Here is a 15116-nt window from a genome sequence, read left to right on the forward strand (position 1 = left end):
CCTTCTCTCCTGTGTCTCCCTCTCAGCCTTCCTTTCTACTGTCTCAATAAAGATCCTTCTCTCCTGTCTCCCCTACTCCGTCTCCCTCTCAGCCTTCCTACTGTCTCAATAAATAACCTTCTCTCCTGTGTCACCCTTTCAGTCTTCCTATCGTCTCAATAAAGAACCTTCTCTCCTTTGTCTCCCTCTCAGCCTTCTTACTGTCTCAATAAAGAACCTTCTCTCCTGTGTCTCCCTCTCAGTCTTCCTACCGTCTCAATAAAGAACCTTCTCTCCAGTGTCTCCCTCTCAGCCATCCTACTGTCTCAATGAAGAACCTTCTCTCCTGTGTCTCCCCTACTCCGTCTCCCTCTCAGCCTTCTTACCATCTCAATAAAGAACCTTCTCTCCTGTGTCTCCCTCTCAGTCTTCCTACCGTCTCAATAAAGAACCTTCTCTCCAGTGTCTCCCTCTCAGCCATCCTACTGTCTCAATGAAGAACCTTCTCCGCTGTGTCTCCCCTACTCCGTCTCCCTCTCAGCCGTCCTACTGTTCAACAAGTAATGAATTTCTGTTGCGTGCTCAAAACCCCCCAACATTCAGAGACATTTCCCATTCCACCAGAGAGGGCCTGTTACCTGTGAGCGATGGCGGGCTTGTGTCCATCCTTGAGGCCGGGGATGTCCTCGTGGAGGTAGGCCAGGCCCCGGGCCACGGTCTGGGCTATGTGACACAGCTCGTTCCAGGACAGCACGTTGGCCTTCAGGTAGTCCGTCAGCGACCCCTGGTGGAGGAGCGAGTGACTCGTCAGAAGCCTCTCTTGAAAGTCATTACGGGAGTAGCTAAAGACACACGGCATCTCATGTATCATGTCATACATGATTGGCTTCCTATTACAGAAACAGAAGCAGCTTTCCTTTGATTAGTAGGAAGAGAGTTGTGATGTAATTTATACGCTGCCGGCCTCAACCCTTACATCCCTGGACTCTGTATATCACTCTGTCCTCAGATTCATCACTAATGATAGATACGACATTCATCACTGTGTCCTTTATGAGAAGGTTGGTTGGTCCTCGTTAATGGAGAGGCTCAACAAACCCTGGTATTTGTTCATTTTTAAAAAGGCCCTTATTGGTAAGCTACCTCCTTATACTACATCATTATTGGAATGGAATTTTGGTACCTATAGAACCCTTAATAGTGACTGGCTGGTCCTCAAGGTCCCTCGAGTTTGCTCAGAACAGGGTAAATCTGCATTTTGCTTCTAGCTCATGGAATGAACTCCAACAGTCCTTAAAGCTCGAGATTCTCCCCTCTGTTGCAGACTTTAAAACCTTGATCTCCAACCATTGTCCATCAAGTTGTACATGTTTTAATTGATGTTATCCTTACTTGTCTTATTGTTATGATTTTATATGCTTTTTTTTTTAACTCTGTATGTACACTCGACATAAACCTCATTTGACTTTCGAGTTTAAATAAAGATTTGAAATTCAATTAAATTAAATACACTGCGTCCAGTCGACGGTTAAAAAGCGCACCCTAACGGGGGGAGGGTTAAAGTAGGAGTGGGTTTATACATGAGCTACCAGGGTTTTAGGGAGTTCCAAGTCATTACAGTATACACGGACTGAAAGAACCCCCTTTTTGGTCGTTTGTTTCTCGCGATTCTTTTGTGCTAGAAAGAATGACTTGAGTGACAAGAAAGACACATTTCAGAGCCAAATCATTTGTATTGTATGAAATGAATGGTTCATATTGGCCTACATCTAACCACTAGGGGGCAGGCTGGTCCTGCACAGAACAAGAGAATGAAGCCCTGCTCTTCAAAATGGTCTGCATGAGAGCCAGAGCAACCCGGACCTCAATTATTACTTGACCAGTAAGTACCGCGACTTAACCGACAGGAAGAACCCCATTAAGGGCAACCTCAGCATGACTTGGAACAAGAGTGTTTAATGTCCAGCTCTCATTTGTGGTTGTGTCAGGCTGGGTGGGTGGGGGACTGGGGGGCGTTACCTTCTCGTGGTAGGCGGTGATGAGCCACAATTCTATATCCATGTTGGTGCCTCTCTTCTCCGCGCCGATGAAATGGAGGAGGTTCTCGTGTCGCATCCCGCTCAGGTTGTAGATCTCATACTCGTTCTGCCACGACTGCTTGTCCTGGAGACGCCAAACACACACACACACACACACACACACACACACACACAGTTCAGATACGGTCTATAAAAAGAAAAAAAGGCTGCCGTTTTCACTCTCCACCGACACGGTGGCGCTGGGAACCCGCAGTGACGCCGCATGACTTGACACGGTGTGAGAGGTCAGGCGGTCAAAAGGGTTCAGAGTGACGTATGAAAAAAAAAAAAAAAAAAAAAAATCCCTGAGCCGCTCCGAATAGAGGAAACGGTGCACGCTGGGAGCGTCAGCACCAACCCAGTGGTCAATCGGGGCCACAAGGGGCTTAGTGCACAGTGTTTGGCCTAAGCTAAGGGCCCCGTCAGCCCTGGGGGGGATTAAGTCCCGACACTCGCTTCCTCCTCCTCCTCGTTAAGAAAGCACAGGGAGAAAGAACACACACACACATTTACCTGAATGGGGAAGATTTTGACGGCCACGTAATCGTTGAGCAGCTGAGCCTTCCACACGCAGCCAAAGCGCCCCCTGGCTTTGATCTCGATCAACTGCAGCGGCTTCTGCCCCAGGATGGGGGAGGGAGGCATGGGGCCCGGGTCCTGTTGAGAGTGACGAAATAAAATTAAAAACACACACACACAACGCCTCTCTTTTAGTGATCCATCAGGCACACACACACGCAACAACACAAAAGGACACGCAACACAGTGAGGTGATTGATAACGTGTGTGTGTGTGTGAATATTTAAAATGGTTGGCGGTGTCAGGTGCCGCAGGCCCCCCCCCCCCCAAAAGCCTCGAAGCGGGGAAGGGGATCTTGGGAGCGGCAGCTGCTGCCGGGCCGCTATGGAGCTTTGACAGAAGGAGCTTATGGGAGCGAGGGAAGTCCTGAGCTTGTTAAACTTAATCACAAACCTCTGTCTCTGGACTACTGGCTGGATAGAGTGGGACGGGCGGTGGATGGAGTGATGGATGGATGAGTCCTGCAGGGCGACCTACTTTTCCAACAGGCAGGGGACTACGGCAGCCAGTAATTATACAGCTGTCATGCTCGAAACCCACCGCGGTCTCTTTAGGGAACATTTAGTCCAGGTGCCTTTTTTTGAAAAGCCCTCGGAGAGAGTGGGTGGCTCATTTGTTCTTCCCCCGTGCGCAAAAGCACAACTCTGCATCTTCTTTCCTCTCCAAATGGACCTTGAGCGACTTACTGTATATATAGATTAGACCCCGCCGCCCGCGCTCCTGTGTAAATGTCACTAACAGCCGGGGCTCCTAAAAGGGAGACCTTTTGCCTTGATTCAATCAGGGAGGAGGACGGCAAAAAAGACAGGACGATAGTGTTGCTGGCAATGGCGGACTGATAAGGCCACAGCGAGCAAGCTGCGCTAAGAGGTGAGTGGTGACCTTTCGGCCGCTTTATGGATGGAGAGAGAGAGAGGCGACCATTGTGTGGCCCCGGCCCGGCTAACTTCCTGTCCCAGTCCCCCAGCTGAGCGGCACCGGTCATAAGGGGCTGCGTGAACGATGTGACTAGCCGGCACCTACAATGACCTTCTCAATCAGATAGGCCTTTGTCAGCTAAATAAATGGGCCACTTCCTCTATAGACTCTATGCTCTGTGTGTGTGTGTGTGTGTGTGTGTGTGTGTGTGTGTGTGTGTGTGTGTGTGTGTGTGTGTGTGTGAGGGGTGGGATCTATAGTTAAATGAATACATAAGGCCCATCTGCCGCAGAGCCTCAGAGACGGGGACGACGACTACAACGCTTCGGTTTAAGGGTCAAATTTCAAGAGCCTTCAAGCTTATCATCAAGGCCCGTTATTGAGCCTTCAGTGGCAGAGAGATAAAAAAAAAAAACGGGGAGACCGGGGGCCTTGGAGGAACGTATATAATATGGTGTTTTGTTTTGTCTTGTTCCCCTATGGAGCGGACACACAGTCGCACGGAACATGTACTGTCTGTCGCCGCCGTGGGGGAGGGGAGTCACTGGATTAATACGACGAGCGGGGGAAAGAGAGTGGTATGAGCGAGAGAGAGAGAGAGAGAGAGAGAGAAAGAGAGAGAGAAAGAGAGGGAGAGATATGGAGAGAGAGATAGAGAGATATGGAGAGAGAAATAGGGAGAGGGGGGGGGGCAAGTGAGACAAGGTGACATATATGGGTTACGTAGGCCGGGGCCTATAGTTTCGACTTACAGAGGCACGCAGTCCCCCGCCCCCCCCCCCCCCCCCTGTGAACACGCCCCCTACACCGCCGCGCTACAGCTACCGTGTTCAAGGTCATGTTTACGTTGCCGATCCCCGGCACCCGAGTGTCAATCATTGTAAATGCCTAAATGAAAACAATGTCATTCTTTTTATGGCCCATTCCTCCCTGTAGGCGCGGGTGGGGCAGGACGGAGGGGGGGGGGGGGGCCGGGAGTATTTATCACATTTATGAGGCGTTCTTTTGTCCTCAAAAAAGGGAAATCGATACCCTTGTTTACAGGCAACTGAGAGCGGTTATCCTCATACTGACTATAAAGCAAAAAGATGAACCCTGCTGACCTTCCCGCTGATGGGAAACGTCTGGGAGAGAGAGAGAGAGAGAGAGAGAGAGAGAGAGAGAGATCCACAAGAGAACGTGTGTGTGTGCGCGCGCGCGCGTGCGTGTGTGTGTGTGCGTGCGCAGACCACTCTCGAGTACCGCCTCACATCGACACGACTACACCAGATCGGTCATTCATCGCATGCTCTTATCTTGCATTCCAACCAGTGAGTCATCCATCCTGAGAGCCTCATTGGTCCATGCACAGTGCTCCGTGACTCTGGGGTTGCTTGCTATATAGAGACCGTTCCCAATCAAGGGACAGTACTGGATTCATCATCATACATAAGATAAGAAGCCATCCGTGCACGACAAAACCATATTTAGGAGCATCACAGAAATTAAAGTACATGTTGCACGGATATTACAAAAGAAAAATTAAATTAAAAATATTTAATAACATTTAAAAATTGTGCATTTGAAAAATAATAATAATAAAAAAAGGGTGGCAGGCTCAAGCTTGGGGGAATAATAGTAGCCAATGTATAAAAAGAAAAGATGCAAATGCAAGCCCAAAAGCAAATAAAAACTAAGATGAAGCAGTCTTTGGTTGAACTTGAACCGACAGCTAAAATTCAGACTTTTCTTACCTCTATCATAATATGAAAGGCGTGCTAGTGGAAGAAAAGAGGCATAAAAGAACGTTTCCAGCATGAGAAGACATGGAAGAGAGAGAGAGGAGAGAGAGAGAGAGAGAAAGAGAAAGAAAGGCAACTAAATGACAGGTGACGATGACCTCGACAGTAGAACCACAGGATATTTCCACCACAACCTGTCCCAAAAGAGCCAGATCTAGGATCAGATCCGGCGTCATCCCATAAGATGCCCCCGATCTTAGATCAGACCTTGTGTCGTCCCAAAAGAGCCCCGATGTAGGATCAGATCTGGCGTTGCCCCCTTTAACACATTGTGCGCCAAAAACGTGATAATTCGCTATTGCCCGCCATGCGGTGTGTGCCAACAACGAATAAACTCGTTTTTGGGATCAATATTAAATTTTTTCGCCATGGCATTCATAATTCATCCAGCCTCCCTCCGGGACTGCAGCTGGACCCTGTCTGATATTGCAACGCCTCAATACCGCCGCCTGGTGGATGTCGGGCGAGTTACACTCCAAGCCAAACCGGAAGTGGCGCTCGGTGCATCGAGGAAATTCCTCCGGCAGTAATATATTGTAACGTGGATCTAGATACACACTCGAGTGCATGGGATCGCTTTTGAAACGCAATAATCAATATGATTTCGGCGTTTATTGCGTCATACAAACGGGAAATGGATCTAGCAGATCGACGTCAAATAATTGGAATATTTTTCCTCCAGTCTCATTGGCGAACGGTAAGAGGAATATAACGTTATTTTCAGCCCGATTGTTTATTCATTTCACGGCAATCCATCTGATCAACATATCAACCCATACTAAATAAAGTCGTTACTGACGATCAAGGAATTATAAACGACCCCCCCCCCCCCTTTCCTTCACGCATGATGACGCATAATGTATACCGATCATATACATTTGAATTTTTTAATATAGCGTGTATAGGAAAAAAACACCAATCGATAATCTATCATATGCGTCAGGGCCTATAACTCGCGTTTTAGGAATTACTGCAGAAAACCTTAAAAACATACTTATATTCTCGACGGTACTAACATGACAATGTAGGGCTGGGCGATATGACCAAAAACGTTATCGCGATAAAATTCTAAAATTATTTTCATATAATTCGATATCGATAATTATCGTCGATATAATGTCTGTCAAGTTTAATTAACTTCTTATGCTGCTGCGAATGTCTCGAGTCGAGTTGATGTCGTCATCAGTCCGCGCACGTTAGCAGTTAGCCGACAAGCAGAGTATCTCATGAGACAATGTAATAAATATGACACTAAAATACTCTCTTCCGCCACAATATATTGAAACGACGTCCACTGTATACCCCACACTACTATAAACGTGGCCTCAGAATTCACGCCACACACATACTCGGCACATAAATATATAAAAACAGCACCGTGCAAGCTAGTTATCCTAGCCAGCCTGTAGTTTCTAAGCGAATGTCTCGAGTCGAGTTGATGTCATCAGTCCGCGCACGTTAGCAGTTAGCCGACAAGCGGAGTATCTCATGAGACAATGTAATAAATATGACACTAAAATACTCTCTTCCGCCACAATATATTGAAACGACGTCCACTGTATACCCCACACTACTATAAACGTGGCCTCAGAATTCACGCCACACATACTCGGCACGTAAATATATAAAACAGACCCGGAGAACAGCCCGCCGCTACAGAGGAGCAACATCTGGAAAGCGCTGAGAGCGTTCAACCATGTGTTCTCCTCACCTGGAGCCAAGTTTTCAAGTCACGACAGCCCCTCTGAAAGTCCATTAGCCCGCATGAGAGGGCTGAAAGGCAAACGCTCCAACATGAGAGCTCGCTCTCACCCCCCCCTGACCCCCCCCCCCCCCCCCCAACCCTGGTGCAAAACAATTGCAGTGAAGCTGGAGCCAATTCACTCCTCGTGTCGTTCCACATACAGTCCACCGGGTGAACAGAGGAGTGAATAACTACACTCTGGGAGGAATCATACACAGTAATGGAGTGTATCATTCTCACCAACACTCACACATTACACACACATTACACACACACTCTAGGACTGTCCTTGACTAAAGACATTATTCTTAGTCATCTAATAGTCATAGGATTTTGATGACTGATCAATTAGGCCTAGTTGATTCAATTTACAAATCAATTGAGTTGTGTTTTGCAAAAAGAATTCACTGGAAATAGAAGACCTGAATAGAATGACTCAATTAGCAATGTTTATTGTATGTGTATGTATAGAAATTTAATCATAAAATAGAGTTGTCACTCACGTCATCAATGTGATTTTTTTTATCTGATAAACAACAGGATGAAGGTTTGTGATGACTGAGAAATGCCGCCCAGAATGAGATGGAAAAAATAAAAGCTAATTTCCTACCCTGACACACACCAAAGCCCCCCCTCTCTCTATATATATCTCACACACACACAGGGGCGTAGCTGGGGGGGGGGGGGCTTAGGATGATTCCAAGGGCCCAGCACTGGGGGGGGGGGGGGGGGGGGGCCCAGGAAAAAAAGAATTTATTTTATTTTTTACTAGACATCACTCAGGTGTATTATTGATGCTCTCATTGATACTATGTTTGTTTCTGAAGTGTGTGTGTGTGTGTGTGTGTGTGTGTGTGTGTGTGTGTGTGTGTGTGTGTGTGTGTGTGTGTGTGTGTGTGAGATATATATAGAGAGAGGGGGGCCCACCTGTTAAGATATTCTGGGAAGAAGTGACCCTGCAATTATCAGAATCTTTATTTCTGAACATACCTGTACAGCCCTCTGTATTGCTGTTGAATGATGTTTCTCAGTTTGCAACCTCAATTCAGCTGCTAAAAAGCTGATAGCATCACGATGGATTCAACCGGTTAAAATGTGCCGGAAGGTATGGGTTCTTACCTATCTCGATGTGATTTATCTAGAGAGCAAGAATTTTAGGTGTCAGTGAAACCAGCATTGCAATCTGGTTAGAAGTGGTGGAGAGAATAAAGGCTAGCATATGAATTGTAATTCCTGGTTAGAAACGAATGAAAATGGATGGATTATCCAAGGGGGGGTCCTGGGGGGGGGGGGGGGGGGGGGGGAAGAAGAGCGAGCAGGAGCATATGTATGTATTGTATTGGATTGCAAGTATTAGGTATATATCTCATAAACTACATTTATATTGATTCAAATGGAATGTATAGTCCTGTGACTTACTGTGGATATTTACTGTTAATGCTTGTGTGTCTAATTTCATGTCATGTTTAAAAAATTAAATAAAAATAAAAAAAATAAAAAGAGAGAGGGGGGGGGGGGGGGGGGGGCTTTGGTAGACTATTGCAATGGTCCATTCATTGAAGATGAACGCAATGCGACATCCTTTACTAGGCTCACCCACCAACAGTGCAGGTGCTGAACTGCTGATCCGAATGTATAGGTAAAAACCATATTATGTGTTTTCATCAATAAATAAATGGGGAAACAAATTTCTCTCGCTCGCTTACGCGCGCTCGCATTCACTGGTGGCCTACAAATACATTCTTTCATGGGGCCCAGAATCTATAGCTACGCCCCTGCACACGCACACACACAGGTGCTACGGCTGAGGTCATCCCGCCTGAACACACACACACACACTTCTATTGGTCAGTGTGCCATAGAACTCAAATTGATAGAACAGCAGTTCCAAATTCAGATCTACACTCAGTCTAGAGCGGCACGATAGAATATCTGATAAATGTCGCTGTGGAATCCTGCATCTGGCCGACGAGACCCTGGAAACGTGTTATTATCTCGACAAAGGCTGTTTCGGACGAACGTTTCCGGCGTCTCCGACTATCCGTGGCATACCGACTAGTGGTGGGGGAAAATATCGATACGTAGTAGTATCGCGATACTTTGCGTGGCGATACTGTATCAATACAGGGACGCCAAGTATCGATATTTAATTATTTATTAAAAAATAATTTAAATACTTTTTTGTATTTTTTTATTTTTATAAGGAAGTTGCATTGTTCATTTCAATACCTGTAATAGTACAGTAGTCCACACACACACACGTGTGCATTCAGTTAAGTTGGAATATGAGTGTAATACAAACAGTTCAGTTTGTCTGGTACATGCAACACAGATTACAGTGTTGAGTGTTGACATCTGTCTGCTTGAGAAAATACCATGTTCTGCAATAAAAATAATTGAAGTGAGATGAACAGACTGAAAACTTTATTTTATTAGATAAACGTGTTGACCAAGTTTTACTTTGCAGTTGAAAAAAGGTAATAAATCGCAATATATCCATCGCAATATTAATATCGCAATACTCAGCATATCGCAATATATTTTGAATCGCAATACTATCGTATCTCGACTCAAGTATCATGATAGTATCGTATCGCGAGGCCTCTGGTGGTGATTCCCACCCCTAATACCGACTGAAATGAACGCAAGCGACTAAGGAGAAGAGGCCCTTTCTATCCACTCCGGCTCTACGCTTGTTATCCTCCAGTGTTGTGCAGCTTTAGGGAGGGATGTTATGAACAGGCTGCCAGAAACTCCCCCACAACTTTTGGCTGTTAAAGGGGAACTCCAACATTTTGGGAAATTAGCTTATTTAACATCTTCCCTGGAGTTAGACAAGAAGATACATACCTTTTTTGTCTCTGTGCGTGCATTTTAGCTTTGGGAATAGACGCTCCGTTAGCATAGCTTAGCTTCATCACTGGAAGTGAGGCAGGACAGTAGCCTTACAGTGCCTTACAGTGTATTGCAAGGTCTGACATTGACCAAATTTGATATGCATGACCTTGGTGGGCTCTAGGTCAACTCCTGAAAAGGGGGTCAATGTCAGACCTTGCAATCAAAAGTTAGGGGGCGCACTGAAATTATGGCAAGGGTTATTAGCCCCCTAACTTTTGATTGCAAAGTCTGACATTGACCCCCTTTTCAGGAGTTGACCTAGAGCCCACCAAGGTCATGCACATCAAGTTTGGTCAATGTCAGACCTTGCAATACACTGTAAGGCACTGTAAGGCTACTGTCCTGCCTCACTTCCAGTGATGAAGCTAAGCTATGCTAACGGAGCGTCTATTCCCAAAGCTAAAATGCACGCACAGAGACAAAAAAGGTATGTATCTTCTTGTCTAACTCCAGGGAAGATGTTAAATAAGCTAATTTCCCAAAATGTTGGAGTTCCCCTTTAACACTTTGGTTGCCTAAGGTTAAATTCATGATATACCATAGATTGCCAGCGCTATTTGTCTATGGAGAAAGTCCCCTTCTTTGCAGGGCTATAACTTTTTAAATTCTATTGCTACATTGCCATTATTAGGGCCCATTCAAAGTCCTATATGTATTGTTCATTGTGTAGCAACGTTAAACTTTTTCATTCACATATTCATAGTAAAGTATGGTCTAATGTATAAGCATGTTTTCATCTCTTTCTGCAGCTTTCTCCAGAACGTGATATATAGCCCCAAATGCATTATATTGATGATGAAATACAGTTTGATGGCAATCAGCGCGATATAAAAAATTCCAACTAGACGTACTTCTAGAAGTTACTACACGTCATCTGATGTTGACCGGATGGGCGAGGGGGCGTTTATAATTCCGTGGGCAGCGTTATACCAATCATCTAATGTGGGTCAAATGTTGATAATAGCAGTTAGTATCGAAGACGGTAACGTTACACGCTGAAACTCACCCCAGTCTCCGCGCGCCGTTGGGCGATCATCGTCGAGTAGAAATCTTATCATTATGGGATATATTTTTACCCGGTCCATCTCCAGCTTGTATAATGGTATACCGTAATTCCTCTAATAGTAACCCCGGCTTGTATTTGTTTCAACTGTAGCGGGTACCAGGCTTGTATTAGGAGGAGGCCTGTATAAGAGGGAGGCCTATATTTCAAATTTTCAAACTGATCATAATGAATAAATCAACATTTTGTGTCAGTTTGAACCCAGTAAAATGTACTGGGTTCATTTATTGAAACCAAGTACTGTATGAAATAGTAAACCGTGCAATTACAGGTGGTCACTGGTCATTTCAACGTTTTCAAAGTGAAATCAAGTAACTAGCTCAGTATGCAGCTCAGTATATTAGTAACCCGGCTTGTATTAGGAGGCTGGCTTATAATTGCTTAGCTCAAGAGCGCACCCGGCCATTAATAGAGACCCGGCTTGTATTTGAGACCCGGTTACTATTAGAGGAATTACGGTATACGTCCAAATCATGTTGTTTATCGAGTTATTGCCAATCGATCACCGTGTAGCGTGACGAGCCAGAGTCCCATGAACTACAGCGAGCGCCCGGAAGTACTACGGTCGTCATGACAACCTCTATTCAACATCCTGTTTGGCGATTGCGCCGATCGGCCACCAGATGGCGCTCCTGAACCGCCAGAGAGCTCAGTGGGTCCTGCTGGTGGATCTCAGGCCAGCGGAGGGGACATATGAATCCGATCGCAGATTTTTGAAATATTGATATAAGGACGCTGTACAGCGTCCCCCGGCAACTTGAGCATGGCCAGCAATGACGTGAAAAGACGTTTCATGGCAGTCAAAGTGTTAAAGAGTGTGATTACGCTTCTCCTCCTCGATCCTCTCCCTCTCCCCCGACCAAGCCCGGACTGGCCATCGGGAGCACCGGGAGTTTTCCCGTGGCCTGGCCTGCACAGATTAAAAAAAGATTATATAAAAAATAAATAAAATAAAACTTTTTTTTTACTATAATTTTTTTTTTTTTTTTTTTGCCAGGCCATTGTTTCTAGTTGTGGCGGCGGCGCGGCGCAATAGTTAGATAACCTAGGTGGGTGGGGAACAACCAGGATTTCACTGTCTGCGACAGAGTTGGAGAACTATCTGACTCTCTCTCCCTCACGCGGATCACACACACACACACACACACACACACACACACACACACACACACACACACACACACACACACACACACACACACACACACACACACACACACACACACACACACACACACACACACACACACACACAATGGAGCCGTGCTGCCGCTTGTGATTGGTGGAGGCGGGACCAGGCGATACAACTGATTGACAGCGGAGGCGGCGAATGGAATGGCAGACGGCACTCAGATGCAGAATAACAGCCAGGCAATGAGCCAGGTAGTGAGGGACTCGGGAGAGATACAGTAGAGCGAAAGTCAATTAACGTTGATGTCAAGATGGACAGTGGAAGAAAGAGAAAGGGTGGAGGAGAGAGGGATAAAAAAAAAAGAAAAAGAAAGGCCCGTACAGGAGAGAGTGGTTAACTGTATTATAATAGTAAATAGAAAAATATGTTGTGCTCTTGCTTTTTTCTTTTTGAAGGTGGAGAGAGTAGCATTGCTAGTGCCACAACAGTTTTATTTGAGGTCCATAACAGTTCATTGTACTAAGCAATTGTTGGCTCATTAGTTTGTGATTCACATGCACTCAAATTCACCAGAATGCAGGAAATGAAGTCTTTGTAACAAAAAAAATCCTGGTGGGGGACCCCCAGACCCCCCGCTTAAAAAGTGGCCTGATTGGGGCTATATTTCGTGCTATATCTCCCGGTATGAATTATTTCCCCAGTCCGGCCCTGCCCCCGACACACCGGCGTTCGGCACACACTGTTCTCACACACATGCACACACACATGCTCTTGCTAGCGGCAGAGCTGATGCTTCAAGCGGATGTCATTGTATATGTACAAACGCGTGCATTTGCACATATACCAAAGAACAGAGCAAGCGAGAGAGAGCGTGTGGGAGAGAAAACGTGTGTGAGAGAGAGCATGTGCGAGGGAGTGTGTGAGAGGGAGCATGTGGGAGAGAAAGAGAGAGCATGCGAGTATGAGAGCGTGTGTGTGAGAGAGAGAAAGAGAGCGTGTGTGAGAGAGAGAGAAAGAGAGCGTGTGTGGGAGAGAGAGAGAGAGAAAGATAGCATGTGTGTGAGAAAGAGAGAATGCTGTGTGTGAGAAAGAGAGAGAGCATGTGTGTGAGAAAGAGAGAAAGCATGTGTGTGAGAAAGAGAGAGCATGTGTGTGAGAAAGAGAGCATGAGAGAGAGAAAGAGAGCATGAGAGAGATAGAGAGAGAGATAGAGAGAGAGAGAGAGAGAGAGAGAGAGAGAGAGAGAGAGGAGAGAGAGATAGAGAGTCATAGGCTTCATCAGGGTAGAAATGAGGAACAAGCTGAAACACCTGGGCCTTCTGACACAAGGCTGACCAAGGACTCATGAAGCAGAGGCTCCAGGAGGTAGTAAGCAGCAGAAACACACACACACACTGTAAGACAGGAACACCCTGTTCCATTCCCGTCTCTCCCACCTCAGAGAAGCACGGTGGGGAGGATCCTCGGAGGTGAAGGGCCGGGCAATGGGTCTGTTTCTGTGTCACCGTGCCATGTTTTCATTTCCCTCATATTGTGGAAGCATAGGGCTGTACCGAATGCTTCGATCATAATGTTGACATTCGAATTCTAAATCAACATTTGAATTTTTAATTTGTAATAAAAAAATTCGATTTTTTTTGTATGCGTCTATACAATCCGTTTAAACCAATGAGGGTTTTCTTCACAGTTGCAGTTAAAGATTAGGCTACACTAATATTATAATATTATACTATAAGACGTCACCATCACTTTCATACCAACCGTGACCTTATTGGATTATTTATGTTGACGAAACTGATGAGTTATATTCATTAAAGAGTTGATTTAATAAAAGAAAAATACTAATTTAATCAGAGTAATCACTTTATTCAAATTGAGGATTTAGTTTGAGAAAAAGAAAATATATATATAGTACATTTTTCTTTTTATAGACATTCGAAGCTTCGTTCAAATACTTCAATAGAAGCTTCGAATGTTAAAAAATGACATTCGGTAGAGCCCTTGAATTCTGTTGTGTGAATTCATGTTAAAAAACGAATTACCAATTTTTTCTTTTTTATATATATATATATATAACCTTCTTACCATCTTTTACTATTATGTACTATGTTACTATGCCTATACTGCTATCTACTATGCATATACTACTAATCTAATATGTCTATACTACTCTGCACTCACGTTCGACACTATTTGATGGACAATATCCTGCTGACTTTGAATTGGTTGTACGCAATTTGCAAGTCGCTTTGGGTTCAAGTTAGGGCTGGGCGATATAACGATAACGATAAATATCGCGATATATTTTAATAATCGATATCGAATATCAAAATTAAAAAAATCGATTTTTTAATATCTATATATATATATATATATATATATATATTTTTTTTTACCTGCAACAGGGCAGTTTTAAAACCAGAGACAGTGGACAGACTTGTCTTTCTTGCATGCAACTTAAAGTAATGGCTTTGCTTGTCCAAATGACAATACTGAACAAATTGAGATTTATTTTTCTCTTGTCCATTTATTTTGTTTGCTTTCTAATTTAAAATACAGTTTGAAACCGTCTGTACACAGTAGGCTATGTGTGCTAGCAGAACTAGACTCCAGTCACGAGTCACGGTGCACATGTGCAGTGGTTTGTCCACCAAAAAAGCGCCAAAAGATAGAAAATAAACTAGCAGAGCCAGAACTGTTCAACTCCCCTGGAGCCACAGCCAGCAGAGAAGCCGGTTTACTTTCGCTTTTAAACCAGCTGCAGCCTGAGAACTGGAGTGTGAGGGGATGTAACACTAAAGATGGCGGCAACGACAAAGAATTGCTGCAAAATAAACATACATATGTTGTTTAAAAAAATAAAATAATTTTTTTTTAAAAAGTGATTTTTTTATATACTTATAACAATTTCGATAATTATCGATATCGAGAAATATGATAACAT

The 15116-nt window shown here is 44.7% G+C and overlaps 1 protein-coding gene across 1 annotated transcript in view; it reads right to left on the minus strand.

Annotated features, from left to right (window-relative positions):
* The window catches only part of acvr2aa (activin A receptor type 2Aa), a 98709-nt gene that overhangs the window by 21885 nt on the left and 61708 nt on the right, over positions 1 to 15116 (minus strand). The window contains exons 3-5 of the mRNA XM_084314377.1: positions 2571 to 2714; positions 1999 to 2142; positions 618 to 763 (exon numbers count right to left, since the gene is read on the minus strand). Of these exons, the coding sequence (XP_084170503.1) occupies positions 618 to 763; positions 1999 to 2142; positions 2571 to 2714 (434 nt within the window). The remainder of the gene's footprint in view (positions 1 to 617; positions 764 to 1998; positions 2143 to 2570; positions 2715 to 15116) is intronic.

The sequence above is a fragment of the Notolepis coatsorum genome (genome assembly GCF_963971535.1).
Source record: "Notolepis coatsorum genome assembly, chromosome: 5".
Lineage (NCBI taxonomy): Eukaryota > Metazoa > Chordata > Actinopteri > Aulopiformes > Paralepididae > Notolepis > Notolepis coatsorum.